This window comes from Corvus hawaiiensis, chromosome 5 (assembly GCF_020740725.1).
Source record: "Corvus hawaiiensis isolate bCorHaw1 chromosome 5, bCorHaw1.pri.cur, whole genome shotgun sequence".
Classification (NCBI taxonomy): Eukaryota; Metazoa; Chordata; class Aves; order Passeriformes; family Corvidae; genus Corvus; species Corvus hawaiiensis.
In genome coordinates, this window is record NC_063217.1 from 42,157,668 (window position 1) to 42,184,236 (window position 26,569).

The 26,569-nt window shown below is 40.5% G+C and overlaps 2 protein-coding genes and 1 long non-coding RNA gene across 5 annotated transcripts in view; 1 reads left to right on the forward strand and 2 right to left on the reverse strand.

Moving 5' to 3' along the window:
- Positions 1–872: 872 nt before the first annotated feature.
- On the reverse strand, positions 873–5,921 carry LAMTOR3 (late endosomal/lysosomal adaptor, MAPK and MTOR activator 3). The gene is made up of 7 exons (XM_048303813.1): positions 5,835–5,921; positions 5,530–5,583; positions 5,303–5,337; positions 4,607–4,665; positions 3,594–3,727; positions 2,438–2,501; positions 873–1,727 (listed from the first exon to the last, which is right to left on the reverse strand). The coding sequence occupies exons 2-7, from the start codon at positions 5,536–5,538 to the stop codon at positions 1,654–1,656; spliced, it is 375 nt and encodes a 124-aa protein (XP_048159770.1). The 5' UTR covers positions 5,539–5,583; positions 5,835–5,921; the 3' UTR covers positions 873–1,653.
- A 1,517-nt stretch (positions 5,922–7,438) lies between these two features.
- The window catches only part of DNAJB14 (DnaJ heat shock protein family (Hsp40) member B14), a 28,060-nt gene continuing 8,929 nt past the window's right edge, over positions 7,439–26,569 (reverse strand). For 2 of the 3 annotated variants that reach the window (XM_048303352.1, XM_048303353.1), the window contains 6 exons: positions 19,759–19,904; positions 16,555–16,740; positions 16,105–16,199; positions 15,329–15,438; positions 13,910–14,082; positions 7,439–12,238 (listed from right to left, as the gene is read on the reverse strand). In XM_048303352.1, the coding sequence (XP_048159309.1) occupies positions 12,114–12,238; positions 13,910–14,082; positions 15,329–15,438; positions 16,105–16,199; positions 16,555–16,740; positions 19,759–19,904 (835 nt within the window). In that variant the 3' untranslated portion in view covers positions 7,439–12,113. Of the gene's footprint in view, positions 12,239–13,909; positions 14,083–15,328; positions 15,439–16,104; positions 16,200–16,554; positions 16,741–18,939; positions 19,049–19,758; positions 19,905–26,569 lie in introns of those variants that run through there. The other variant, XR_007203576.1, reaches the window with a different exon arrangement.
- LOC125325850 lies at positions 17,169–18,942 on the forward strand. The gene is made up of 3 exons (XR_007203577.1): positions 17,169–17,248; positions 17,343–17,463; positions 17,661–18,942. It is a non-coding gene; the product is annotated as an uncharacterized LOC125325850 (long non-coding RNA).

Genomic DNA, 26,569 nt, shown 5'->3' on the forward strand with positions numbered 1-26,569 from the left:
CCTCCTTTCTCCCTTAATGAAGCTTTAACAAACTGGCATCTCCCATTTAGTTAAAAACCTTTGCTGAGTTTGTGTGAGAAAGAGGCAGCATAAGGGGAAGAAAGAGATTATATTCTCCAACAGCATCACTGTTCTGTGAAAATGGCTTGGAAATGGAGCTTGTAGGGAAACCACAAATGCAGCCTTCTCTTTTTCACACCAACAGGCTGCCTCACAAAACACTGGAGACATTATTCAGCACATGGTGTCACAAACTGAAGCCAGTGAAAGAAACAGCAGTTGGGTGGCTGTGGAAGCTGTCGCAGACAGATGGGTTGAGCAGCAGCAAACAGCAAAGGGAGGCCTTTGCTGGAACACAAACATATTTTGCCAGAAATACACACACTTTCCAGCTGCTTCTGTAATGACCAGCAACAGAAGTCCCATTCCAGCTTAGTTTAAATGGAAAAGGGTGGACTCACAAGCTGTATTTTTTTGAGCCAAGAACTCCCAGTTGTCATTTCCAGCACCGCTGTTTCCCCCCCATCCTGCCTGATGCACCAAAGGTGGATGAGGTGTGAACAAGGGACCACGGCATCCTCTTTCCCAGCGTGGGGCAGAGACCCGCAGTGCTTGGCAGCTGTCACAAGGGGACATGGAAGGGAACAACGGGGTGGGGCTGAGAGCACAGGACTGACCCCCAGCAATAGGATCTCTGCACTGCCCTAGGACTCTGTATCATTACTGCCCAACTGAGAGACACACTGGTTAGTTTTCAGCCTGTAAATTCACGGATTTTGGACATTTACAAACAATTAAGAGACTTGTTCTCTCTATAGACAAGCAGATGTGCTGTGGGGTATTACAGTGCAACAGAAGAGTGGACCAGGCTCTGTCATTTAAAAATACTGTATTTTATTTATATTTATTTGCTTAACAAAACCTAAGGGTAAATAAGCTGAGAGTGTCACCAGTGATGAACCCACACAAAGACTATGAGACATGAGATCTTCACAACCATATTACACAAAAAAACCCATGAAGAAGTGAGACATTGGGTGCTTTTAGCTAGGCATCATGAAAAATCCCTAAAGCAACAGCTTTTATAGAAACAGCTTTCTTCCTAGTGGAAGCAGGATGCAGCTAGCATCCAGATTAGTAGCACTCCCTTGCCAAAGTACCACCCGTGTAAGAAAGCTGGGACATTACTGATTGTACCAACACATCACCGCTAACACATGCCTTCGCAATGCCTCCAACCACATCTCTGCTCACTCTCTCCACCTGGTCTGCTTTCCCACACATAGTGGTGGCCGGCCTGAGGACACACCCTGCCATGTGCCTGGTGCCCTGTAAAGCAAGAGATCTGGGGGTTGCTCCTTTGAGCCAAGGGCATCGCGCCGACCTGGCTCAGCTGGCTGAGCTAAACTCCATGGGAGCTATTTTGGTGGGCTCTCCAGTACTGCACAATACAAGTAGCATGGCCTAAAGTCACATCCACCTACAACACTCTAGTAGATCTTTTCAGATTCAGTACTATGTACAATTTACTCTTACTTAGTATACTAAGGAGCTGTGGTATTTCTTCCGAGATGTGTTATTTGACTGATGATTATTGAATCTTTCTGTCCACTGGGCTGCAGAGGAATGCTGCACTCTGGCTATACCATCAGGCTAAGAAACTTCAACAACCTGCCTCAGTTCTTCAAACAGGGGTGTGAGCTCCTTCTCTAAACTTACAATCAGCCCTGGAAAGAGAGAAGAGACAGAATATTTCATCAAACAACATCACTGAGAAGCCTCTCTCCAAAGCCCGCAGCTCTCTCCCCCTCCCGGGTCACAGGCAGTGTTTTTCAAAGCCTGAAATGTCCCATGTGAGCCACTCATTTTCCTGTGAACAGTGGGGAGCACCCCCAGGCAGGGTGTCTAAAGCCCCTGGCACTAAAAGAGGCACCCAGTGCAGCACACCTCTCCCCCACTACTGTGTTGCCACTTCCCATAGCTGCTGAGGCCCAGGCAGCTGTGCCAGAATGAAATCCCTTCTGCTCATATTCATTAGCCAATGCCCTCATGAGCAAGGCTAGGGTCTGGCTGAAGGATTTCCCTATCCCACAGAACTGAAGACAAATCTGCACATGTTCCTGCAGAATGTTAACTGGACTGAGAGAAAGGGACTGAACAGCTGTTTTGTACAGCACAGTACCTGCCAGTGCAGCAAGAGCGAGGTTAATCACAGGAGAAATATGCTTCTAGAAGAATTAACAACTTCAGCAAGCCACCTAAAATCTGTGAATTTTGACTCACACCTTTTCCTTCTCACCTTCACAATATGCCGACAAAATTCACAGCAGGAGCAAAGTTAATATAGCTTGAAGTGAATTCAGGGAATTTATTTTCAATTATTAAAATACTTGGGCCTTAAAATAGCGCAATATTTAAAATAAATGAGAAGACCTACCTGTGTTGGCATTGCTGCTGGCAATGAAACTCACTACCAAAGGCAAGCGATTGAACTGCACCACCTGCAAGGAGAGAGAAGTGCTCAGCCAGCAGCTAACACATGTTGGATGTCAGGGCTCTGATACACTGGAAAGCCACCTCTGTGGCTCTTGCTCCTGTTTGTCCTTTAAACTGAGGAGGCTGCTTGTTTCAGAAAGAATTTATATGGAAAGCATTTGTGTATCTATTTCTTAAGATTCAGGGTTAAAAACACCAACAGAACTTACGCTACAGTACACGGAGCGGCACATGGAGAACCTGGCATTTCCCTCCGCCTCCACATTCTATAGTGTGTTGTCCACCAGAACTCTACCTCAGCTGCAACCCCTGCAGAGTACCACACCCTCCACAGGAAACAGGAGGGCAGGCAGCTTTATTTTTCTACAATACTGTTCCCTGTACAGAAGTATCTGTTCTTCTATTAACAGGGAACTGGCACCTTGGGCACAACAGCAAGCTAGATGCATTAAGAGAATCAAAGCAATGTATTAATGTGTGCAAACTAACTCATTCACCCATTTATTTTCCAAACAAAGCTTGACACACTGTAGGCTAAACAGCTGGTCAGTTTACTGCAGTCACAATAAAAAGCTCTCAAGACCACCAGAACTCATGAAGGAGCAGAAATGCAGTAGATGATGGGCTTCTGGACACAAATAATCAGTTTTTGAAAAATGTGAGTGTATTTCAAAGCTTTCTTACCTCAAAGCCATACTGACAGCAAGATTAGCTATGAAGTAGGCTGCATGCACTTAATTAATATTAGGCGTCCCTAATTATAAACAAACACTGTTTATAAAAAGAGCACATAAACCCTTCATAACAGATTCATAAGACTATATGAGCAACACTGCAAATTCACAATTACTACCTGTTCAGAACACTTTCCCATTTTCAACCAGGAAATCTCAAGTTTTGAGAAATATAAGAAGTTTAATAAATAGTGTGAAAGTTTGGCTTCATGATTTAAGCTGTGTAAGAAATAAACCACAATTACTTCAACAGCAGCCTAGTGATAAACAACTTAAGGAGATTAAACAACCTTCTTTCTCTTGCTCAATGTAATGTAGGAACAGCTCAAGTCACTGAGGACAAGGCACACTGACATTACTCACCTGGTATGTATTGTAATAGCAGATGATACTTTTGTTTTTAGAGAGTCCTAATTTACTGCCCTGATCTGTGGCAAGGGCAAAGGTGGACAGAAAGCCAGGTCGCAGTGCATGTTCTGGAGCATTATCATTGGCAACTAGAACAAAACAAGAAAATCCTTATCTCTACATGGTGTCTCTGACTGCATCCCAAACCCCCATCCAGCTTAGTGCTCTGCCAAAAGCTGATCTGCTTCTGGGGAACATGCAACACATCTGAGGTGCTCCCACAGGAACACAAGACAGTCTTCATGAGCAGTACATCATTTAATGCTCTGTGTATGATCAAAGCTCATTATACCAGCATCCTTCCTAGGAAAAGTCTTTTCCTTTAGGATAAACAGCCTGTGCTGATGTCCCTTTGTTTCCATGTCCTTCACTACACCCATTCCAGCCTTTGAACTGATTACTGCCATACAATCACTTGAGTGCAAACAGGTGAAGATGTGCAAGTTCTGCTGAGTGTTTCAATACTTTGGGGCATTAAGCAAAATAAATCCGCAATACTTGAATCTTTGTATCCCTAAACTACTGTACTCACAACCTGAAAACATCTGAAACAAGGACTGCAGAACATAAAAACTAGAGTACCAAAAAAACGCAACTAAACATGATAAAGCTGGATACAACTCTTTCTGAGCACAGACCAACCCAGCCAACAAAACACTGCCAAGCTCTGTCTACTACTTAGTATCAATTTGCCTGTGAGGGACTTGAAGATACAAGGACCTTACAGCACTCCAAACCCCTATCACTGAGGAAAACTTCCATGAACTACAATTACTGAGGGCACAAACAAAAGGACATATTTAAAGAGGTATATAATCAACTACTGAACTTTAAATAAAAGTCCAATTTAATTCTACCACTTGGGATATTCAGTTATTTGGAATAACCATGAAAATTTTTCTGTACTTCTCCACCCCCTGCTGTTCAATCAGGATTTCAGCTAGAGCACAGTGAGAAGCTGAGGTTACCTTTGATAACAGGCACACCATCTCTATCTGAGACTACAATAGCATGAAGACCTTCAACACTAGGAGAAAAAAAAAAGGAAGAAAAAAAGAAGAGACACCATTTAAAAAACACAGTAATTAGTAGGAAAGATTTTTTTGTGTGAACGAATGTGCAAGGAAGGGGAAAACATTGAAAAAAAGTGATGTCTTCACTAATTCAGCATTGTTCTGTTTAGTACAGGTAGTACAGGTCTGGTGGCCCCAATAAAAAGGACATGGAACTGCTGGAGCAAGTCCAGAGGAAGCCATGAAGTTGATAAGAGAGCTGGAGCACTTCCCCTATGAAGACACACTGAGGAAGTTGGGGCTGTTCAGCCTGGAGAAGGGAAGGCTGAGTGGAGACCTCATAGCAACCTTCCAGTGTCTGAAGGGGGTTTACAGAGAAGCTGGAGAGCGACTCTTAATCAGGAACTGCAGTTACAGGACAAAGAGTAATAGGTACAAATTGAAAACTGGGAAATTTAGGTTAGATATTAGGAAGAATTTTTTTACTCTGATACTAGAACAGGCTAGCCAGGAAGGCTGTGGATACCCCACCCTGCCAGTATTCAGGGCCAGGTTGGATGGGGCTCTGAGCAACCTGGTCCTAGTGGGAGGTGTCCCTGCCCATGGCAGGGGGTTGGCACTGGATGGCCCTCGACGCCCGCCCCGCGTTACCTCGGTAGCTTCTTGTACAGGAACCGCTTCAGGTCCTGCGGGCACAGACAGGCGGCGCGTTACTCAAGGCCGCTCCGAGCGGGCGGGGCGGCTCCGGAGCTCCCTCCCCGCCCGACCCGACCCGGCCCGGCCCGGCCCCAGCCCAGCCCGACCGCGGCATCCCCCGACCCCACCCCTGCCAGAAGCCAACCGCCCGCGTCCCGCCCGCCCCGCGGAGCAGCACTCACGTCGGCCATGGCTGGGGCCTGCCCGGTGCTGCTGACACCGCCACCTCCGCGGGCCTGCGAGACAAGACGAGAGGCCGCCCCGTCACCGTAGGCACGGCCGCCGCCTCCGAGGAGGGGAGCGGCCGGAGGGAGGCCGCGCGTTCTCTCTCTCCCCGAGGCCCGGCCGGCCGCCACCCCCCGCCCGCTGCCGTGGTACAGCCGTCCCCAGCCACCCCGGGAAGGGCGCGCGGCTCGGCCGAGACCACCGCGCACCGGGAGGGGGGTGCGGGAGGCTGCGCTGCGCTGCCCTGGCCGCCCCGCCGTACCTGTCCGCGCCCCCGGCGCGCCCCGCACGGCTCCGTCGCCGCTTCCCCTTGGAGCCGTTGTCACATGAGCGACGGCACCGCCCTCCCGGCCCCGGAACCGCTTCCCCGCCGCCTCCGCCCCGGCAGCAAAACAAACCAAAACCAAAACAAACCGTAGCGTTTCAGTTAAAGAAAAACAACAACAAAAAAGAAACGTCTGTTTCTGCCGAGTAGAGTCACTGCCAGTTTTATTCTTCCAGTGTTGCCTATTCCCCCTACTTTTGGATCTAGTCCATCAAACGATGGACCTGCAGGGTAATAATAAAACAGCTAATGTGAGGAAATAAAATAGATTAATTTAGTAGATCCCTACAGTATAACAATGGTAACTGCATATCTGTCTTTAAAGTCTTGTATCAGAATGCAGGACCCCCGTGGTAGATCTAAAAAAACCCCAACCCTGCTCAGCATGTAACAATGCTTTTTCTCTAAAAAAAGAGAGCTGCTACAGGCCAAGCACAGAATCACAGAATCAATTAGGTTGGAAAAGACCTCCCAGATCATTGAGTCCAACCTTTGACCGAACACCACCTTGTTAACCTGACCATGGCACTGAGTGCCACATCCAGTCTTTCCTCAAATACCTCCAGCAACAGTGATTCCATCACTTCACTGGGCAGCCCGTTCCAATATGAAATCACCCTTTCTGTGAAGAATTTCTTGCTAACGTCTAACCTGAACCTCCCCTGGCACAGCTTGAGGCCATTTCCTCTCTTCCTGTCACTGGCTGTCTGGGAGAAGAGGCCGACCCCCACCTGGTTACACCCTCCTATCAGGGAGTTGTAGAGCGGTAAGGTGCCCCCTGAGCCTCCTCCAGGCTGAACACCCCCAGCTCCCTCAGCTGCTCCTCATAGGACTTGTGCTCCAGACCCTTCCCTGGCTGCGTTGTCCTCTACTCACTCCTGTACCTCAGTGTCTTGTAGTGAGGGGCCAGAACTGGACACAGCCCTCGAGGTGTGGCCTCACCAGTGCTGAGTAGAGAGGGACAATCACTGCCCTGGTCCTGCTGGCCACACTGTTTAATGTTTCGCCACTGCTGACCAGCACCTCAGGTCCTTTTCCACTGGGCAGCTTCCCAGCCACTCTGTCCCCAGCCTGTGGCACTGCCTGGGGTTGCTGTGACCCAAGGACAGGACTCGGCCCTCAGCCTTGTTGAACCTCATTCCGTTGGTCTCAGCCTATTGATCCAGCCTGTCCAGATCCCCTGCAGAGCCTTCCTATCCTCCAGCACATCAACAGTGCCACCCAACTTGGTGTTGTCCATGAATTTACTGAGGGTGCACTCAATCCCCTCATCCAGATCATCAGGAAAGATACCGAACAGGACTGGGCCCAATACTGAGCCCGGGGGACACCACTGGGGACTAGAGCATTGTTGATACCTGAAGATTTTGCTTAGATGCCAGTATTAAATTAAAAATTTAAAAAGTGTAAATTAAAATAATTATAAAAAGAAGTATTTTCACTTGGAAATTGCTAATATTTCTGAACATATAGGTCCAGTGAAGTTTCCAAAAAGCCCAAAACAGAGATAAGCCACGTCTTGCAAGTAACAGAGGAAAAGGTCATTCAAAAGAACAAATTTATTTGAATACTGAGAATCCATACCTCCTTCTTAATCCAAGCCATGCACACACAGCAATTTGATAAGGACTTGGTCATATTAGAGAGATACTTAAAAGAGAACCCCATAAAAGTATCACATGTGAGCTTCTGGTAGTATTTTGAAAATGCTACCTGGGACAACCTTGGTCTCCTCATTTATTAAAATATTCCCTACTATACACTAAAAATGTTTAAAAATGCAATTTTTATTATTTGCAGGCATGATGCTCAGTGATCGATTTTACTTATTTCCCTGTAACATTTAAAATAAAAGCTATGCAAAAGCATCTATGAGGTGGCTCCTGTATTGCTATTAATGGAATTTATTCTTCCATCCCAATGACAGTCTTTCTATACACAGAATAAACCAGTACTGAAGGGAGAAGTGTATTCTGCATGAGGGATAATGTCATCACTAGACAGTGTATTTCAGTATTATTTCTAAAAATGTGGAGAAGCCCAATACTCAAACCTAATTCCTGCCAGACTGAGAAGTATGGGAAGTATAGTTTATAATGGTGTCTTGCTTTCAGCTGGCATAGGGGAGTTAATTTTGTTCTTGGTAGCTGGTACAGTGCTGTGCTTTGGATTCAGTATGAGAATAATGTTGGTAACACACTGATACTTTGGTTGTTGCTGAGCAGTGCTTACCCTAAATCCAGGATTTTTCAGTTTCCCACGCTCTGGAAGCGAGCAGGTGCACAAGAAGCTGGGAGGGAGCACAGCCAGGACAGCAGACCCAAACTTGCCAAAGGGATATTCCATGCCATGGAGCATCATGGTCAGTGTATACACTGGGGAGGTTGGTCAGGAGCTGCTGATTGCTTGTCGGGGATGGGCTGGGCATTGGTCAGAGCATGATGAGCAATTGTACTGGGTATCACCTCTGTTTTGTGGGTTTAATTCCTCTCTCTTCTTGTCTCCCTTTTCATTACTATTGATTACTGATATTTGATTTTGTTTCGATGATTAAAGCACTGTCATCTTGACCCACAGGTTTTACCTGAGTTCGATTCTCCTCCCCATCGTGCTGTGGGGATGTGAGCAGGTGGCTGCACGGTGCTTAGTTCATAGCTGAGGCCAAACCACAACAAATGGCCTATTTCTTTCCTATACTTATTACATTACATTACATGTAAGTAAGTTATAGCTTGAGGGTTTTATTTAGTATTACCTGCCTTTTTAAAAACCAAAATGCTATTACTATTACACTTTCCTTCTCTTTGACAGAGCTACAAGACATCAGAAGAACAACTGCTTAAGGATGAATGAAATTTTTCAACAAACAACCTTAAAAAATATTCTTGCTCTCCCATTTTAATCCTTTTACAGCATTTGTTACAAAATTATATTAAAAATATTTATAATTTAAAGTTGCCTCTGCTGTCTATTTAAATGCATCTGTTATATTTTCTGTGCTGTAATGTTCTACCATTTCTTGGAAACTTGTAAAAGAATAAAGACCATTTAAAAAAAGGTAAAAAATTCCAATTTAGACTTGTTTTACCCAAACAGAGAACTTGCAGGGATATGTTCATCAGATGTGAACACTGAACTTGCTTGTGACTCAGGATGCTCCATAAATAGAACACATACTGATGTTGTATTTCAGCAGATGCAAATCATCTCCTTTTTTCATTAGGCTATGTCAGAGTCATGGCAAGATTTTTCACTTTTTGCATGGCTTTTCTGCCTGCCCTTTTAAAGGAAAAAACCAAGAACCCATGCTTGTGCTATCTTTAATTCTAGATTAAATGAAACGTAATGACTAAATAAAAACAGTAAGGAGCAGGTAGCTGAGATGTTGAGAGATTTTTAGTCAGGCTGTTCAAAATCAGTTTTGTTTCCCCCTTTTCTTTCCAATATCTTATTTTAATGAGAACTTTGCCTTCTGAAGAAAGGTCATCTGAAAAGATTTAAGTACTCCACCCTCTTCAATTTGCATTTTGCTCATGAGAAAATTAATTCTGAACTTTCCAGCAGACTCCTTCAACAAATCCAGGGAAGATACCGACATTTCTGAAGAAAAATACCCTTCAGACTTGAGGGAAAAAAAAGCAACAATCATGAGGAGAGAAACACCCACTTGAAATATTAAAAGAATGTTTGCAGGCCATATTTAGAGCAGCTTAATCTTTATGCTACAGGAAATCACAGCAGCCTTTTGCACACTACTACATATTTCAAAGTGTGCAACTATTTAATCCGTTAAATACTAAGTAGCATACTTCCACCAGTATAAACATATTATTTCCTTCTCAGAAAGTGCGAATTGCAGTAGGTAGTCAAATAAAATGTAGCAGTCTAGATGTCACTTTTAAACTCCTGGGATGTTTGTGTTGCCATAGGGCACAGCCACCACATTATTCCAGTTTGCAGAGGAACTGATAGCAATCGAATGAAGCTGACACAGCTCAGCATCCCTCCATTTCCCTACTTCTCACCTGCAGCAGAAGAGGCTGCAGGGCACACACAGCCCATAGGATTATTATAGGCAGCTTTGCTAAGACCATCTGTTCGCTCTGACTTCACAGTTCCAGTATTTGATAAATGTGTTATATATCCTTCTTCCTGTTAACTAAAAGATCCCTTGCAAGCTCAGACTCATTTGTAAACAGGAAGGCCCAAGTACTTGTTAAAGCCTTTGGAACAATTTTCTTCTGTTAAGAAGACACAGGAGTACCAGGATGCACTTTGATAGTTGGTTTTCATTAATATAATTACAATACATTCTGGACAGTTACAAAATCTGGGGAATCGTGTTTTCTCCATAGATTTTGATTGCATATTTCAAACAATTGGATGCCTTTCCATTACGTCTAAACCCTTTTACCATAGTCTTAGTAAGGACATTCAGTACAGCAACCCTTTTTTGTTGTTGTTGTTTCAGCAACTTTTAGTTCTGTTTTGTACCTCAGGCTTTTATGTCCACCTTGAATGCTGGTTTTACTGCTAAGTCAAAAGCCTGCAGCCAGTCTCATGTTACACCAATTCAAGAGAAGATATTTCCACTGGGACAGTTTAGAAAAGGGATATATGCAAAATGTTTTCTAGGTCACTTGGAGCAATAGCATTTAGCATATTTGTAAAGTCATATCCTGCTCTAGATCAGAATTGCAATGAATTCAGACAAAGTATTTAAATTTTCAATTTAGGAGAAATATTTGGCTCCACATAAGCTGATAGCATTGTTCAAAGATAGCAGTTTTCTCAAACAAAATATATTGCCCATAATACAAGCTATCTGGCATTCTCAAATACAAGAAACATTCCCCTGCATAACACTGTTAAAATGTAAAAAACATCAGCTACTGAACCTAAAAACATTTTCAACACACTTTGATAAACTTTAAGTACATTGTACTTAGCTGCTTCAGAACACCTCTTTGCATCAGCAGGTGTGGCTACATATAGTTTCCATTTCCAGGCCACTGAGTTACATGATCTTCTATGTAGGAGCCAAACAGTAGGCTTGCTCATTTCTAGGAGGTCAAGTCCAGCTACATTCTGGTCCCAAAAAATGCATACCCTACCTCTTCTGACAAGTGATAGGGCTCTGACCATAAGAGCACACTGCAAAGCAGCAAAGCATTTAAATAGTTGGCAAAAGGGTCGAAAGGCACATAGCTTGTCCTTAGCAAAATTTCCCTGTTCTACTTGCGGTGCCCATGGAGGAATCAGTGTTGGGATCTAGCTTGAAATAAAAAAGTAGTAAGAAAATGGAAGCCTGCCAGGAAAATAATTAGGTTGCCTTTTTTTTTGTGTGTGAAGATTTTAGTGCTGCATGTTTTCCTCTACCTTTCCAGTGAAAATTAAGGAAGCTATGGATGCATGTTAACCATATGTATGGACTTACTACTACTGGAATACCAAATGGTAGAGCTGCTGTAAACTGTTGCAAGTACTAAAAGCAATGTTTATAATGGTCTGTACAGCATTTGCAAATATTTACTTTGAAAAGAGATTAGTGTAGTTCTTATTTTTCTCAGCATTGCTTAGAAATGCTAAAAAACTACAACAGCTAAACTGCTACTCTACACCAGATCAATATACCCCAACAGATATTTAGGAATATATGCCATTATATTTAAAAATACCAAGTTCCTCTAAGCGGTAAACCTAGAAGATTTTACATAGAGTTAGAGATAAAATATTAAAAATTATTGTTTCAACTCCACACACTTGACATCTGAATAGGAGTGATGTAATCATACTATTTATTCCATCAGTGAGACAAAATGTAGTATGGAACTAAATTTCTGAGATTTTTAAATAGAAAGTCATTTAACTCGTATATACACAAAGTGTTCTTTCCACAGATATTTACATGGCAAATATGTTAGAGGAGAACCACTATGACTAAGTCTCTACAAGTATAGCATCCTTTCTGAGCTATTCTCTCTGCTGAAAGAATTCACAGAAGCTTTGAAGTAAAATCTAGACAGTTAAAGTTACCTATATTTCACAGTAGGTAAAGAAGCCGTTAAATGATATTTCAGCATAAGGTTTCTGGAAACAGCTACACAGTAGAGTTTTACATCCACCCTCTTTTCCAGCATTCATGGTGAAACTAAATCTCTTCTCAATTCACAGGAGAGATAACAGCATACGTAAGATGCAGGGTGTAACTGTAGCTCATCCTCCTCGGTAGAGGCTGGTCAGCCGTTCTAACTCTTTGCAGTTCTCCATGGACATGGACTCTGCTTTCTTTCGGAGGCGGTCATCTCGATATACTTTTGCTGCATAAAGTAAGTCTGTTTCTTTAAGGAGAAAAGAGAAAAGATTTTTCTGGTTACAAACTGAATACTTAGCACATGACACGGAGTCGTACAAAACACCTCAGGTTTGATCCTTGCCCTTTTCTCCTTCTATTTTAACTTCCCTCAGTCACCACCTAAACAGCACTGCTACAGTTTTCCTTTGCTGGATCTTTGTAACAATTCCATCTTTTTGAGCAGGTAAAGCTGTATCAGCCTTCCAGCTCCCTCAGAGTTCATCCAGCAGTATCTGATTAAAGAGAAAAAACCCCACCCTAACACACAAAAATCCCCAGCAATAACAAAAAACCAAAACATCTCCTACTTCTGTCAGACGTCATTAAACATTCCAAATACAGGCCTCTCTCAGTGATCTTGCATATTATTGATAGCTCTAGCATGTTGCCTGTGCCCCAAAAAATCCAACCTGAATGTTAAGCCCTTTACTTCAACTGATGCTGATTCAGACTGTCAGTCTTCAGAGCTATTAATAATTAAGAGCTCTCTGTATTATACTGGTGCTCAACAGCTTGACGTTGCTGAGCATTTTAATTCTGTAAAATCTTTTTTGTCACTTCGACTCAAAATGCAAGGCATTCTTACACATCAATCAATATTGGATAGATTTTAACTGTCAAGGAGATTTAACATACAACAGGTATTTTAAACCCATAAAACCACAAAATCAGCTGTTTCTATAAACAGAAAAAGAACCATTAGGGGCCTCTTAACTCAAAATCGGTTTGGATAGTTTTCACAACCTGATAATTACAAGTAGCAATCAACTGGACTGCAGAGACTAAAGCTGGGCAGGAACATGTGATCTGACTGAGAGAATTGCATTCTATTTAGTTCTGGTCAGTTTACTGACAGTTCATGAATGAATTATTTTTCCAATAAGCTATGACTGAAATTTACCACCTGGAAAGTAAAAACCATCTGGTTTCAACACTGATGTAATTTTAGGAGCACTGTTCTCACAGAGCTCACAAAATGGGCACAGGTAACAGAATAACTGGCTAAAATTGATGCCGATTTAGAAAAGGCTGGTGCTCTTCAGTATTCTTATGCTTTAACACTGAATTCTAGGTTTCTGAAAAGAAGTAGCTCATTGTATAATACTAGATTGGAGAAACAGATGGCAAACTAAACCCCCTTGCTCTACAGGAAGTGCTGCCTGTCCTTGGTTGCCTGGAAAAGCAGTGTTTGTACATACTGTGGTCCAAGGCAGATTATTTTTTCATCTCTCTGGAAACACCTATGTAAGCTTCTGGTTTGTTTATTTACTTGTATAAAAGCACCGAGGGAAATGAGCTATTGCCATGAGAAAGTAATGTGGAAGACATTAGAATTCTTAGAAATCGCGGTAAGTTAAGGACAAAAGCTTTGTCATTATCAGTTTAGTGTAGTCTTTAATTTTCTGAGAAATGGTCACAAATAATAAAGCAGCAGGTTAAAATTGCTGATAATTTGCAAATGGTTGTTAGGTCACTGAGTAAAATTCAAAAACTAAGTGACACTGGGGACAGTTTCAAAGTGAGAAACAGCAGGGGACCTTACACTTACTTTTGCATTGAGATGTTGTAATAATACAAGCACCTCCTTCTTGCCTGAGGTAATTTATTTTTACAGTAACTCATGATTTCATGAAATTACACATATTACCAAACTTACTTTGTTGCCTCTCCTTCCAACAGTTATTACGAATGTTGGACACATAATCCTCTTCCACACTCTTTTCCACTTTCTGTAATGACACTCCTTTGTATTCATTTCTAAAGTCCTTGTTAACATAATAAATGACACCCAAGTTTTCTGTTTGCATTTTTATGGTCTGCCCTGTACTTCTGCAAAAAAGGAGGTGGGGGGAGAGAGAGACTAAGTATTAATTTGATTATTTTTTTCCACCACAAATAGACTATAAAAAAATATTGCCATTACAGAATAATACCAGCACATTACTGAATTTGCCATTTTGAGACAGATAATGAAAGGAATGCCTCTATAATCTGCTAGAGAATAAAATTACTGCATTTACCCGATCATTAAACTTCTGCTGCTTAAACACTTGGTCTCAAAAAAAAAAAATCCACTTTACTAAGACACTTACTTCATACCTCTTTAGGCAAATGTAAGTTTTAATAATAGAAAATTACATTCAAAGTCAACAGAAACACGTCACTATTCTGCAGCAACCCAGTACAGGCATCTCCATTCTAAAGTGTTTGCTGCCAGCCCTGATAAATTTATTTTCCTGCTGGCATTCTGCAGATTAAAAATCAAAGATTGGATACAAACATTTTGGCAGAAAAGCTTTTCTAAGCATCACAACAGCTTGGTTGCAAAAGCGAAAAACATCTTACTCCAGAAACAGAGGACTCTGAAAAACAGGAGAAAAAAACCTTTCTGTTGTGGGGCTGAAAGCTCTACAAGGAACTGAAGGACCTTTAAAAAAAAAGGACCTTTTAAGGACCTTGAAAACCATTGTGGTGAGCGGGCTAAGTCTACCAGCTAGCTGCATGCTGGATTCAAATTATTTATTTCTCACAAGAAAAAAAGGTTTAAATATCCTACTGTACAAAACAGGTAAGTTTCACAAGTAGAATTCTTCACAAGAAAATGAAATTTTACCATTACCTAAAATGAAGCAAAGAACAGACAATCCTCCCAGCCCTCATCAAGTTTAACACTTAAATAAGGATGAGAAAGTCGCTTTCATGTTCTTCACTTACTACAAACACAGATTACCCCTAAAAGAGTAATGAACCTTAGCAGATTTCAGGTTTTGATTAAGTATGTTGGAGATGCAAACACCTTTGCAACATGCCATGTTGCATGGACCCACTGCCTTGTACTAGACCTCCTGAACTCCAAGTACTGCTGACCTCTTTTCTCCATTACATTCTCACAGCATGTTCTTTGCACCTAAATTTTAAGTTTTGTTCTACTTCATCAACACCTTCCCTCCCCTTCTTCACTGAGGGAAATCACAGAACAACTAATGGAAGACTCTCTAAAATGCTTCTAAGTGGGAGAGGGTGATTACAATACGTTCCCCTCTGCTTTACGGTAACATAATTAAGCTTTACTTACGATCTTGGGTATAAGGAGTAAGGAGGGTTAGATACCATCAACTGGCTCAACAAGGAGACAAAGATCAACACAATAATAGGCATCAGCTGAATGACCATAGAGAAACCTCCCTAAGGAACAAAACAGACTCAGGTATTTCATAAATCATCAAGCAAACAGGTAAATTTGACAAGATTTAATGCTAAGTGTGACTTTTTGCTTTAAGCCTCAAAAGCTGCTAGGAAAACAGTAACTGAAACACTGTGGTATTGCCTGAACTTTCAAAGGCATACACAATATTCACAGAGTGCTCAAGATGCAAGAGTTCATGGGTTAGCACATACACACAAGCAACTACTAAATAAAAGCTGGATTCAGCCATGTTGTATGCCATGATTTGGTCTCATCTATACAGTGATATGTAATTATACAGTGATATGTGATTATACAGGACTAGAGATAATTCACATAGGTGAATACTGAGCCGTAAATTCAATTCTTACCCTCGGCCCAAGCAAACTTTTAAATGCATACAAGGATTAGTGGCCAGAATTAGTGGCATATTTAGGTTAAAAATACCAGTCACCAGTAAGAGAGTGACATACAACAAGTTTACAAAACCAGGCCATTACCTTCTCATTTGCATGCCTATTTACCAGTCAGTAAGCCAACCACCCGCTGAAGTTTAAAATACCTAACTGGCAAGTACAAATCCTCCTCTACAGTAAAGAGCTCCTATACAATCACACCACCGAAAGCAAATTTCATAGTTGAAAGCCAATGGTGCTTAAACTTACATCACCCCTCTCTTCCTCCCTCTCGTGCCCGCTCTGACGGTGCTGGTTCGGATGGCTGTAGCCAGCACGACCATTAGAAAATGAGTGTACGTTACCTTCAGGAAAGAACATCCACATTTAAATCATGCACAAAAATACTATTTAGAGGTCAGTACAGAAGCAACATAAAGCACTTTACATTACTGCACAACAACACATAAAATGACATTAAGGTATCTTACAATTTCAAAGTAGCTTAAAATAAGTATTTTAAGCTCTATGATAGTAACTCCAAAGAACTGAACTGACATTTTTGGGATTTAGCAACACTTGGGGGAAAAATAAACTGATGCAGATTGAAGAGTTGGGGTTCAAGGCTGGATGAAATAATTCTACTGTTTTATAATGTCATAAAATCTAATGTCACTCTGGGAAGTAAATCTCGACAATTACACTGATGTATACAAATACCTGTTGGAAAGGCCCCTCCAAAAAACATGTTGAATAGATCCTCTGGAGTAATATCTGCCTCACAACCTCTATGGAAGTTGAATCTGCCATTGCTAGGGTGATTGCAAGTTTGCTCTTCGCTGCCTGTAAGGTCATACTGCTTTCGTTTTTCTGGATTACTCAGCACAGCATATGCATTTCCGATTTCTGAAGCAAGGAATAAAACACAACTCCCATAAATGCACAATAAAAGCTATTCCAGCATGAAAATTGCAATTTCAAAGTCAAAAATAGGCAGCAAACGATGTAATTTACTGTACGTTACAAAACAACTACAGTAGAACAAGGTCCAGAAACATCTCTGCTTTTCTTAGAATAGCTTCCACAAAGTTTCCCACCAATGCTATTCAAAGGCCTTTTATCCTGTTAAATGAGGCAGAAGGCAGGAGAGCTTTGTTTCTTTTTCTAAGGGAACACCTACACCTGTGGAAATGTTCTCTGTCACTGCAATTACAAAGAAAAGCATCAAGCATTACAATGAGACTCTGAAGCTGGCTAATTGCAAAGTTCAATTTGCTCTAGCAGCCTAGCTTTAAAAACCATGATAGACTCAGTAGGTTGTCTTTGGTTTCATTTGGTAAGTGGTCATTTCTTTGAATGCACCACCTTCATTGTCTGCAAGAGCGTGAATGTATTTTTCTTCGTGCTTCTGAAGGTATTGTATGGATTACAGTAATAACACAAAGTTCTGCATGATGTATCATAAGGAGTACAACATGCATGCGTGACAGGAACGTGTATTTTCCTAGGGCTGTCAATATGACCTCAGTGTTTGGAGGACCTGACCTGGATGCTTGTCCCTGTTCATGCTATGGTATCACAAACGAACAGCTTCAATTTTGACAGTAGAAAGGAAAAAACCGAAATAAGGTAAGCATGGAAAAAATCAGCACGAAAAACCACATATTCTGCTGACTTTACAAGCTTTTTTCTCATTGTGCACAGACATAATGATAATGCTCTTGCAGACTGAAGGAAAGTTTCTGTTGCCACTTGATGAATTTGATCTTCACTCAGTCATATCTTCATTAAACCCCTTCTGCTTTCCTTTCTACTCTCTCCTCCAGGCCTCTCCAACAAAAGGCTTCTTTTGCAGCCAACCCACCCAAGGCACGGGGATTATGATTTTCAGTGTTGAAAAGCCATCAGTCATCAAAAGTTCGTGAAAGGTGCAACACTATAACCTCAACACAGGCAAATAAGACTGTGGGCTTTATAATTAATATTTTAAACATTATCCAATCTAAGAAAAAGTTAATGAGTTATTTAGCTATGTGTCTTTTAAGATGCCCTTAGAAAAAACCATTACCAATTCCTTTAAGTGGAGGAGAAAACCCAAAGAAATGAAGCCAGGTATTTTGCACTGAAAGCATGATATAAACTGACATCAAGTATTGCTCTGTTGCTCAGTACAAGGATAAAATTGGTAGTAAAAATTCAGATTTTCCCAACAATTAAAACTCTAGAGAGATAGATCAGGTGACTGCACATAAAGTGGAGACACCATACCATCACAATATGCCTGTTTGTTATTTGCTCTTGATTATCTGGTGCTAATTCACAACAGATTTGATTCCAATATAATTTTCTTTTAAAAAAGGACATAAAAATGAAAAAAAAGCTACTGCTCAAAAGTTTCAAAGGAAAGATTTTTGATTAAATTGGTGAAAAGACAGGAAAAGTCATTATATTTGCACAAACTTTTAAATTTAAAATTCACTTCATTGAGACTGCTCAATACAATACAAGAGAAGTACTAGGTAGGTCAAGATCTAAGTAAGTACCTTGCCTACCATGAAACTCAATTCTGTTTTATAATGTAAGCTTTCCTTAAAATAAAGCATTATTATGAAATAAAAACTATTATTATGAACTCCTTTTCTCAGATGGATGTCAAAAACTGATCAGACACCTTTAAAGGAAAACTAAACCATGAATTTACTCAGCTATACAGAAGGATTACATTAATTTCAATGCAAGAAAATGCTAGCTGTCATTAAATAATTTTTGGTCAACAAGATTCCCCTACAAATTTTTCTGTTCATTTACTCATCTGGTGAAGAACCAGAAAATGAAATTAGGCTGAAGAAATCAGACTTGTACAAAGTGCTCATTTTAAATAAAATATTAAGGAACTGTTTTTTAACATTTTCAAGATTATTTAAAATGCTATTAACAAGGAAGAACTATTTTATTCCTAGGGCCTGAGACAATTTTATAAGAATAATATCTTTTTTTTAGATAAAGACATCACATAGCTGTATTATATGAATTAATAGCAATCAACTTCCCTGCTCTGCTGTATCTACTTTTCAACTGGAATTGTTAATATATTATTATAATTACCTCTTATAGTCTGTATCAGAAGTCTTGCTCAGGACTTTTTTTTTCTTTTTTTCCCTCCCCAATTTAAGTGTTTTATCCGAATGATTTTTTCAAATGTCTGCATGTAAACCTCGCACAGGAGAAAAATAAAAAGATGTACCACAATCAGATTGCTTATTTATGCATCACCATTTTTTACAGATTCACATTTTTCTTCATCTGAGATGAAGGTGTAGTTTTCTTTAAAAAGCTTTTCTTCAACAATTTCCCTTGTGCAGGGCTAAGCTGAGCAGCCTTAAACAAGGTCAAGTCAGACTGTAAATTTTACCTAAAAAATGGTCAAAGGCAACTACTAGTAAGGCATATTTGAACTCAAGTGTTTTTGTGCAGAAAAAGTAGTAAAACTACACACATACAAGAAATTCTAAGGAAGAGGTAACTTAATGTGGCACGTGATTCAGTAAAAACTGCATTTTCCTATCAAGGATTACTTTCTTTTTTTCTAGCTCAAGTACAGTAAAGCTTCAAGGTAGTAAAATTCAATGATTACATTAAATCAACAACAGTAAAAAAGTGCAGTTGGGTTTCACAGATCAAGTATTTGTTCCCTGTACTGAACATTACAGTCAATTTTCTGAAACCAAGCCCTACTGCCAAAGTCCATGTTATTTATCTATACTTCATGACAAAGGTCAAATATTTTCTTGAATAAAAATGTCAGTTTAACAAATAAAAAATACATTTACATTTGTAAAAATACAAGTGACCAATGCAGATAAATATGTTTTAATTGGATGAAGTTTAATTATAAGAGAAATTTAAAGTAAAAATGGTTTTTACTTTTAAAAGCCTCTGTTGCTCCAGGTGCATGGTTTTTGTCTGGGTGGAATTTCAAAGCAAGTTTTCTATAGGCCTTCTTTAGGTCCTCTTCACCTGCATCCTTTGACACTCCAAGGACTTCGTAATAATTTTTACATTTCTTTATACTGCAAAATAAAATGACGTAAAACGTTGCAAACAAAAAGCTGTAAAAGTAATGTATTAATGAGGTCATACATTGCACTGGTGCATTATATTACATCTTTTGCTTTCAATAGAAAATATTTTTAAAATATCCACTCTAGAAACAAAGAATGTTATTTTTTCATTAAAAACTCACTATTGAGCTTATTATGTACATTTCTCTTACCTCTACTTTAGAACTACCACAATTGTAAGAAAGGGTTTCAGTTTGCAACTAGTGTAGCATTTCCTCATCCACAATTATATTAATATTGCTGTTAATAATGCTTAAAAAGAAGGTTCCAAATTGACTTTGCAGAACTAGCAGGTAGGAAAATCTGTCTTGACTGTAAACAGCAAATGCACTTCAGTATGAAGGATATAAAACAAAGCAAACAATGCCTCCCTTTCTCCAAACAAAAGTCAAATCATATCACCACTCAAGCATTCATTTTTCAGGGAATAAAACATGTGAGAATGTTTCTGCTGCTGGGAATGTACCTGCATCTTAATAATCTTTCTATAAGTGTTTATGTAAATTCAAAGACAGCAGCTCCAGCAATTACATATTTAGCTCATCTCATATAATCAAATGTAGCATTTCTTAGAACTTTGAAAACTCAGAAATATTCTTTTTGTAGGCTGTCTCATCCAGACAGGAAAAACACAATCTGGAAATGATGTAATGATTTGGTATACTTTACAATAGCCCAGAAGCAAGAAAGAGCAGCTACAGGAGAAGAGAGAACATTAATTCTATGTGGGCAGGAAGAACTGATCAAACCAGTAAATACAGCTTAACAATCAAACCAAGTTACCCAGGTAAGAATTTAGAAAGTTAGAAAAGGCTGAATCCCAAACTTGCACTGCAGAAATGAGGCACACTGACATTGGGTGCATACCAAAAGAAATGGGCTGGTCTGAGCAAGAAATAGAAATTACATCCATAAATACTTTAAAAGCTTCGTGTGAGTCTCTTTACATGGCTGTAATTGTATCTGCATTCTCCTAAATGCACAAATTTGTATGTAAATATGGGTTTAATGTTGCCAAGACTATACACAGGGCAGCCAAGCAGAAAACAAGGGGGCAAGCAAGCCTTTGGCATTCTCATGAAGGAAGTATGGGTATCCTGTAATTAAGGGAATGTGAGCATCACAAGTACAACCACACGATCATGTGTGGTCCTTCCTACTCCACAGATTGATCAAATCAAGTTTCATTTGAGGGATCCTGCTTCCTGTGTTCAAATACAGGAGCTTTTACGGAAGCCTTGGTGTAATGCTCACAAGAGCACTGAATTGAATGTATGCAGGCAGCTGCCAACACAAACATCCTGTGAAATAAATATAGCTCATTATATTGAAGTAACATTTAATAAGCTCCAATTAGGAAGTTGATGGACCTAACTAAAAAGAACACAGTGAATCCATCAAGGAAGGATGGAAAGAAAATACAATAAATTATACTCTTGAGTACAGGAAACTAATATTTTGTAATCTGTACAAGCAGAAAGAATTTCAGTGTAGTACAGATTCCTTAATCCACAGCCTCAATACCTGGATGACTTATGAACTGTACCAAGAGCAGGTAGCTTTATTTAAATGTGTAACAGTATCAAATTAAGCTTTTATTTCATGAAATTGCCATCTCAGCATCCAATCTAAGTTCTCTTCAATAATTCAGTTTCTGAGTTATCTGTTTGTGGGACAGACTCTTCAGAACTCTGGTTGATATAAAATTACATAGCAAGCCCTCAATGTTTAGCAAACTTGTTACTTTTTTAGCATTAAAACTCTGGCGTGAAACATTCATTCAAGTGTTTCTAAGCACTGTGCATCCTCAACAACTCTCTCCCTCAACAGCATATGGTCATTTTTAATGAAAAAAACCGCAAACATGGAAGTTTATTTATTTGCAGACCCAATATACATTTATTTCACTCTAGGATGCCAAGAGGAGAAATATGGGAAAAAAAAGAACAACGCAATAGTTGCCAACCTGTTCTTCTAACTCCCCAAAACCCACTTGAGAGTTCCCTCCTGTTCACAACCAGTGGATGTTCCACAGTGGACAGCCGTCATGGGAGAAGCAGCAATGTTGGGTATCAACCAGCTGTTCAGGTCAGCATGTGACAGACCAGCTTCCAACACCACAATCTGCTTAGAGACAGTACATCAAACCAGAGCTGCCTCCGATGATGAAGTGTAGGGAGAAACCTGCTTTGTGGGTCATACAGCACTTGCCCTCCAAAGGATTAATGCAATCACCTCCGTGCAACAGCTATCCTGAACCTGGCCCACAAATGAGGTATTGTTATTATCAAGAAACGTGTTCAGACAAGGTATAACACATTTCTGTTTTTCTTTGCAAGTCTTTCCTAGTGGTAAATGAAAAATTCTACAAATGCAAATGTGGAACATACATATACATATGGAAATGTTGCAGTTTAGCAGGACTTTGGATTAGGCAGATCAAGCTTTAAAGCTAAAAAACATTATATGATTCTACAAATGCACAGGAGCCAAAAACCATACCTACGCCTGGAATTTTCAGCAGCGACCTTATGTTATAAAGCCCTTGCTCGGCCATTAGCCAACAGTTTTACACCATTGCTTGACCACTTCAAGGCAAAAAGCACCTGGACTGTGACTAGGTAGCATCTTGCTAATGCAGTTTCCTCCTGGGAGGGCGTCAGTGACTTTTGCCAGGAGGTTCCTGACAGAGCACAATTCAGGGCAATCATTACAGGGTAACAGCTCCATTTTTTCCCCCCTCAGCTGAGTCCATTTGAGTTTTGCACCAAAACTTGCACTGGGGATGATGAGACAAGCAAAGATGATTAGAAGGTGCTTTCCAATTAAACAAAGTTATCAGTGTTTGTGATGTACTCCCGAGAGGCAAAACTTTAATGCATCACAAACTCAACCTGGTAAGTCAGTTTATCACAGGACAAACTGTGGGATCACCACAACTCACCAGGACTCAGGTCATACACAGCTGGGCAGCCACCAGGCTTCTCTAACACTGTTGGAGCACATAGCCCACCCCACCAGGGCCTGAGATGCCTCAGCCCTCCTCATCCTTTAAGAGATGGGGATCATGGGCTTTGCACAGAGATGCTCCAAGTCTTCTTCCCCCAAACTCCACTCTCCTGATGAGAAATTTCTCTCCAGCTGCTGGAAGCTGTTGGAAGCCATGGCCAACTTGATCCTTGTCCCTCAGAAGACATAGACCTTTTTGGATCTATTCCTCACCTCTTTTCTCTAGTAGACTGACCTCTGACAATCCTCACTCAGCCAGAATCCCTCATACGCACCACTGAATTACCCTCTGGAGACCTGTCATGGGAAAGCAGGTGGATGGAAGCATCCACTCCTTTCTCACTTCTCTCTTATTACAGGGCACACAGATCAGCCAGTAAAGGCAGGGAAAAATTAAAAGTAAAACCAGTGGAGGTTCTGGAAAAGCTCCATCACTGATTTTATTGCTGGCTTTTAACTGCACCTGAAACCCCTGCAATGCTCTCAGCATGAACAACTTTCTGAATGCTGCATTTCAAATTGTTGTTTGTTTGGTCTTGCTGCCCTTAAGGCACTGCAGTTCCTACTGCTAATTTTCTTGCATATATAAGGGCCACACAAATGTTTCTTTTTAAAATTATAATGTACACATAACTTGCTTACTAACTGCCCATTTTGTATTGGATGGGTTATTTTTGTTGTTCTTTATTTCTGGCTTATTTGAAGTTTGGTGTTTTCACTTACGCTTTGCTTGGGGTTTTGGTTTTTTGTGAATTGCTTTTCTTGTATTTTTCATTCCTGGTTGGATCACTTCTGTATCTGAATTACTACCAAATTATTTTTGTTGTTCAGGTAATTTCTCTCCTTGTTGAATTGTCAGTCCCCTGCCAACACCTTGGCACTGTCCTTGTGATGAACAGATTTGCTGGCTGTTCCTGAAGTAACGCCTGACTTTTACAGAATAGACTTCTCAAACAGCATGAGAGCAAGTGATGGCCTACATTCATCCCCAGTCTGTTGGCAGAGGTATCCCATCAAGACTTGCAAAGCTCCACTACCCCAGCCTGCAGCTGACAAGGCACCTGCAGCAGAACTGGCCAGCCAGCTTTAAACTGCAGCACCAACAACTCTGCTGGATGCTGGGCTGCTCTCCATGCTCTGACGGCTGACAGCAGAGGAAGCCCTTCAGGTCCTGAAATGTCTGTTTTCACCTGCAGAAACCCTGGGGCTACCACCACTGGTTCTCCCATGACTACAAAATGATGTGATCCTGCTGCTCTGCTTGTCAGATCACTTTTCAAATCTACAATTCAGATTATGTCAGCATTGCCATCTTTTATCAGATTAACAAAAGCTATCAGAGATGCTTGCATTTCTGTATCAAATATCTGCACCAATGCACAATCATGAAATTTGGAGTATGATGAAGTATTTCAAAGGGTCTCCCAAAGCCTCTGCCCACATGCACAGGAACAGCCCAAAAGGCAAATATTTCAACCAGAAGAAGCTTGTCAAGGGAGCCACAATTATTTCAGCCAATGGTAATCTGAACTGAGCAGCGCAGTGAGCAGCAGTGTGAATGTTAGTGACAAAGAACCCAGCAAGAGGAAGATATACTGCCTTCTGATCCTAGAGTTGAGCAGAAAAACACAGTAAAATGCAGACCAAAATCTATACAGGTCAAATTTCCAATTATGCCAGAGAGCCTGATGCAAATGGTATCTTGCAGCTGAGTTGGGAATGTGCCAATCACAGTTTGGGTGACATAAGCGTGACCTGCAAGAAGTGCTCTAGATAGGGAAGAGAAGGTCACAGCATTGTCAAGGAACTCAAGCTGGAACCAGCATATTCCTGGTTTCTGAAACAAATGCAGCAGAAGTCCCAGCTCTCTGTTGCACTGACAGATCGAACAACACAGTAGGTGCCTGTCTTACTAGCTTGCTCTTGGATGTACCTGATCAGTTTGTTTCCACTGCGTGTATTATATGAAAAGTTCAAGGCTGTGTTGAACACAGCATACTTTTCTCCAGGTTTTATTTAAGCTTTTATTTTAGTCACGAGCTTTCTGATGAAGTCCATCATGTCTTCTGTGCCACTTTTCCGTGACAGGCTCTATGACTATGATTTTCACCCTAATTTCTCAACCATTCAACTGGATATTTCAACAATTCATGGCAGCTCTACAGCCTAATTAAAGGCATGGCCTGATTTCTTTGATTTGTTGGTTTGTGGGTTTGGTTTTTTTTAACACACTGATTATTTTTAACACACACTCTTATTAATCCACTTCCAGGTAATTATCTTCTCAACCCCAAGCTAGAAAGAACAATATGTCTCTTTTTGCTGAATTTGCAAAAGTCTCAGCACAATCCCTGGAAAAAGTCCGTCACACAACTTATACTCCTAGTTTGATCCATGAAATGCTTAGAGGCAATTTTTTGGTTCACTACATGAATTCAAATCAAGCTACTGATTATTCCTGACCACTACTGGATTACACTTAATCCTGCCTTGCAAGGTTTCTACAGAACTCATGCCTCTGTTAGTTTGTTTTGGTTATATCTCAAAGATCCATATACAAAATTTCATTCTTGTGCTTTCTTCCAAGAAGCAGGCACTGGCAAGGCAGGAAAAGCAGTATTCCACCACAGTTTTCACAAGACAACAATCCAAATTCAACATACTACTAATCATGGCAGATTTCAGATGTCAAAAAGGCAATATGGAATATATGCTATGGCTTATTCACAAAAAGAGACTAAAGAGATCAAACACCATGTCAATTTTAAGATCAATTAAAGAGAGCCTTATAAAACATACATATATATGTAAATATATATATAAATGAGAAACTTTTTTTTTGAAAATCATGTAGCAGACAACAGATAATACACACATCACAGCATAAAAAGAAATGGGAAATATTAATACACAGAAGACAAATGATCCTTTTGTTTATATTTCATGCTAGTCCACAAGAAGGGTATGCACACTTGGTACGAGTGGGCAGATACAATGAACAGGATTTGTTTAAAGTAATTAAGAACTTTGGTAACTAATCCTGGTCAGTACTACCTCAGTTACTTTAAGTGAACTAGAAGAAAGAAGAATTTACATTTTTACAAAAATGTTTTATTTCTTTATTTCAGCAAAAAATGCTACTAACATACATGAAACAGTGAAGGAATTGCTTTAAAGCAAAGACCACAAAATCCAAAAGCAAATTCTTCCTTTTTTTCTGCTGTGCACATGATCCTCACACATTTGTCTTAAACTGACATTGCCTGGGTAGCTTTCAGTTGCCTAGAGACTTCTAGGGCGCTTGCTCTAAAAAGACATTAAGTCTACTGTGGGTCCTAGTGCATTTCTGCGAGTCTCCTGTCAATATCTCCCACATGCAGGTCACCCAAGGGTGTTAAGGCAACTTGATCCAGTTCTCAGTGACAAGGTAAGAATCACTAAGAAAAAGATGCATGTACTACAGATGGTATTTTCAAAGCATTTCCGTTTAAAAGCAACGAAGTGCTGTGGTATCTCTCAAGCCTCAAACTGTCACACAGAAAGAGCGAGCATGGCTCTCACAAAGAGCAGCATTACCCAGCACTTATGCAATCAGAAGAAATATG

Coding starts and splice junctions, on each gene's coding strand:
- LAMTOR3 (XM_048303813.1), bottom strand. Junction 4,666..5,302: donor CTGTACAAGAAGCTACCGAG/GTAACGCGGGGC, acceptor TTTTTCTCCTAG/TGTTGAAGGTCTTCATGCTA. Junction 3,728..4,606: donor TGGTGTGCCTGTTATCAAAG/GTAACCTCAGCT, acceptor GTTTTGTTCTAG/TTGCCAATGATAATGCTCCA.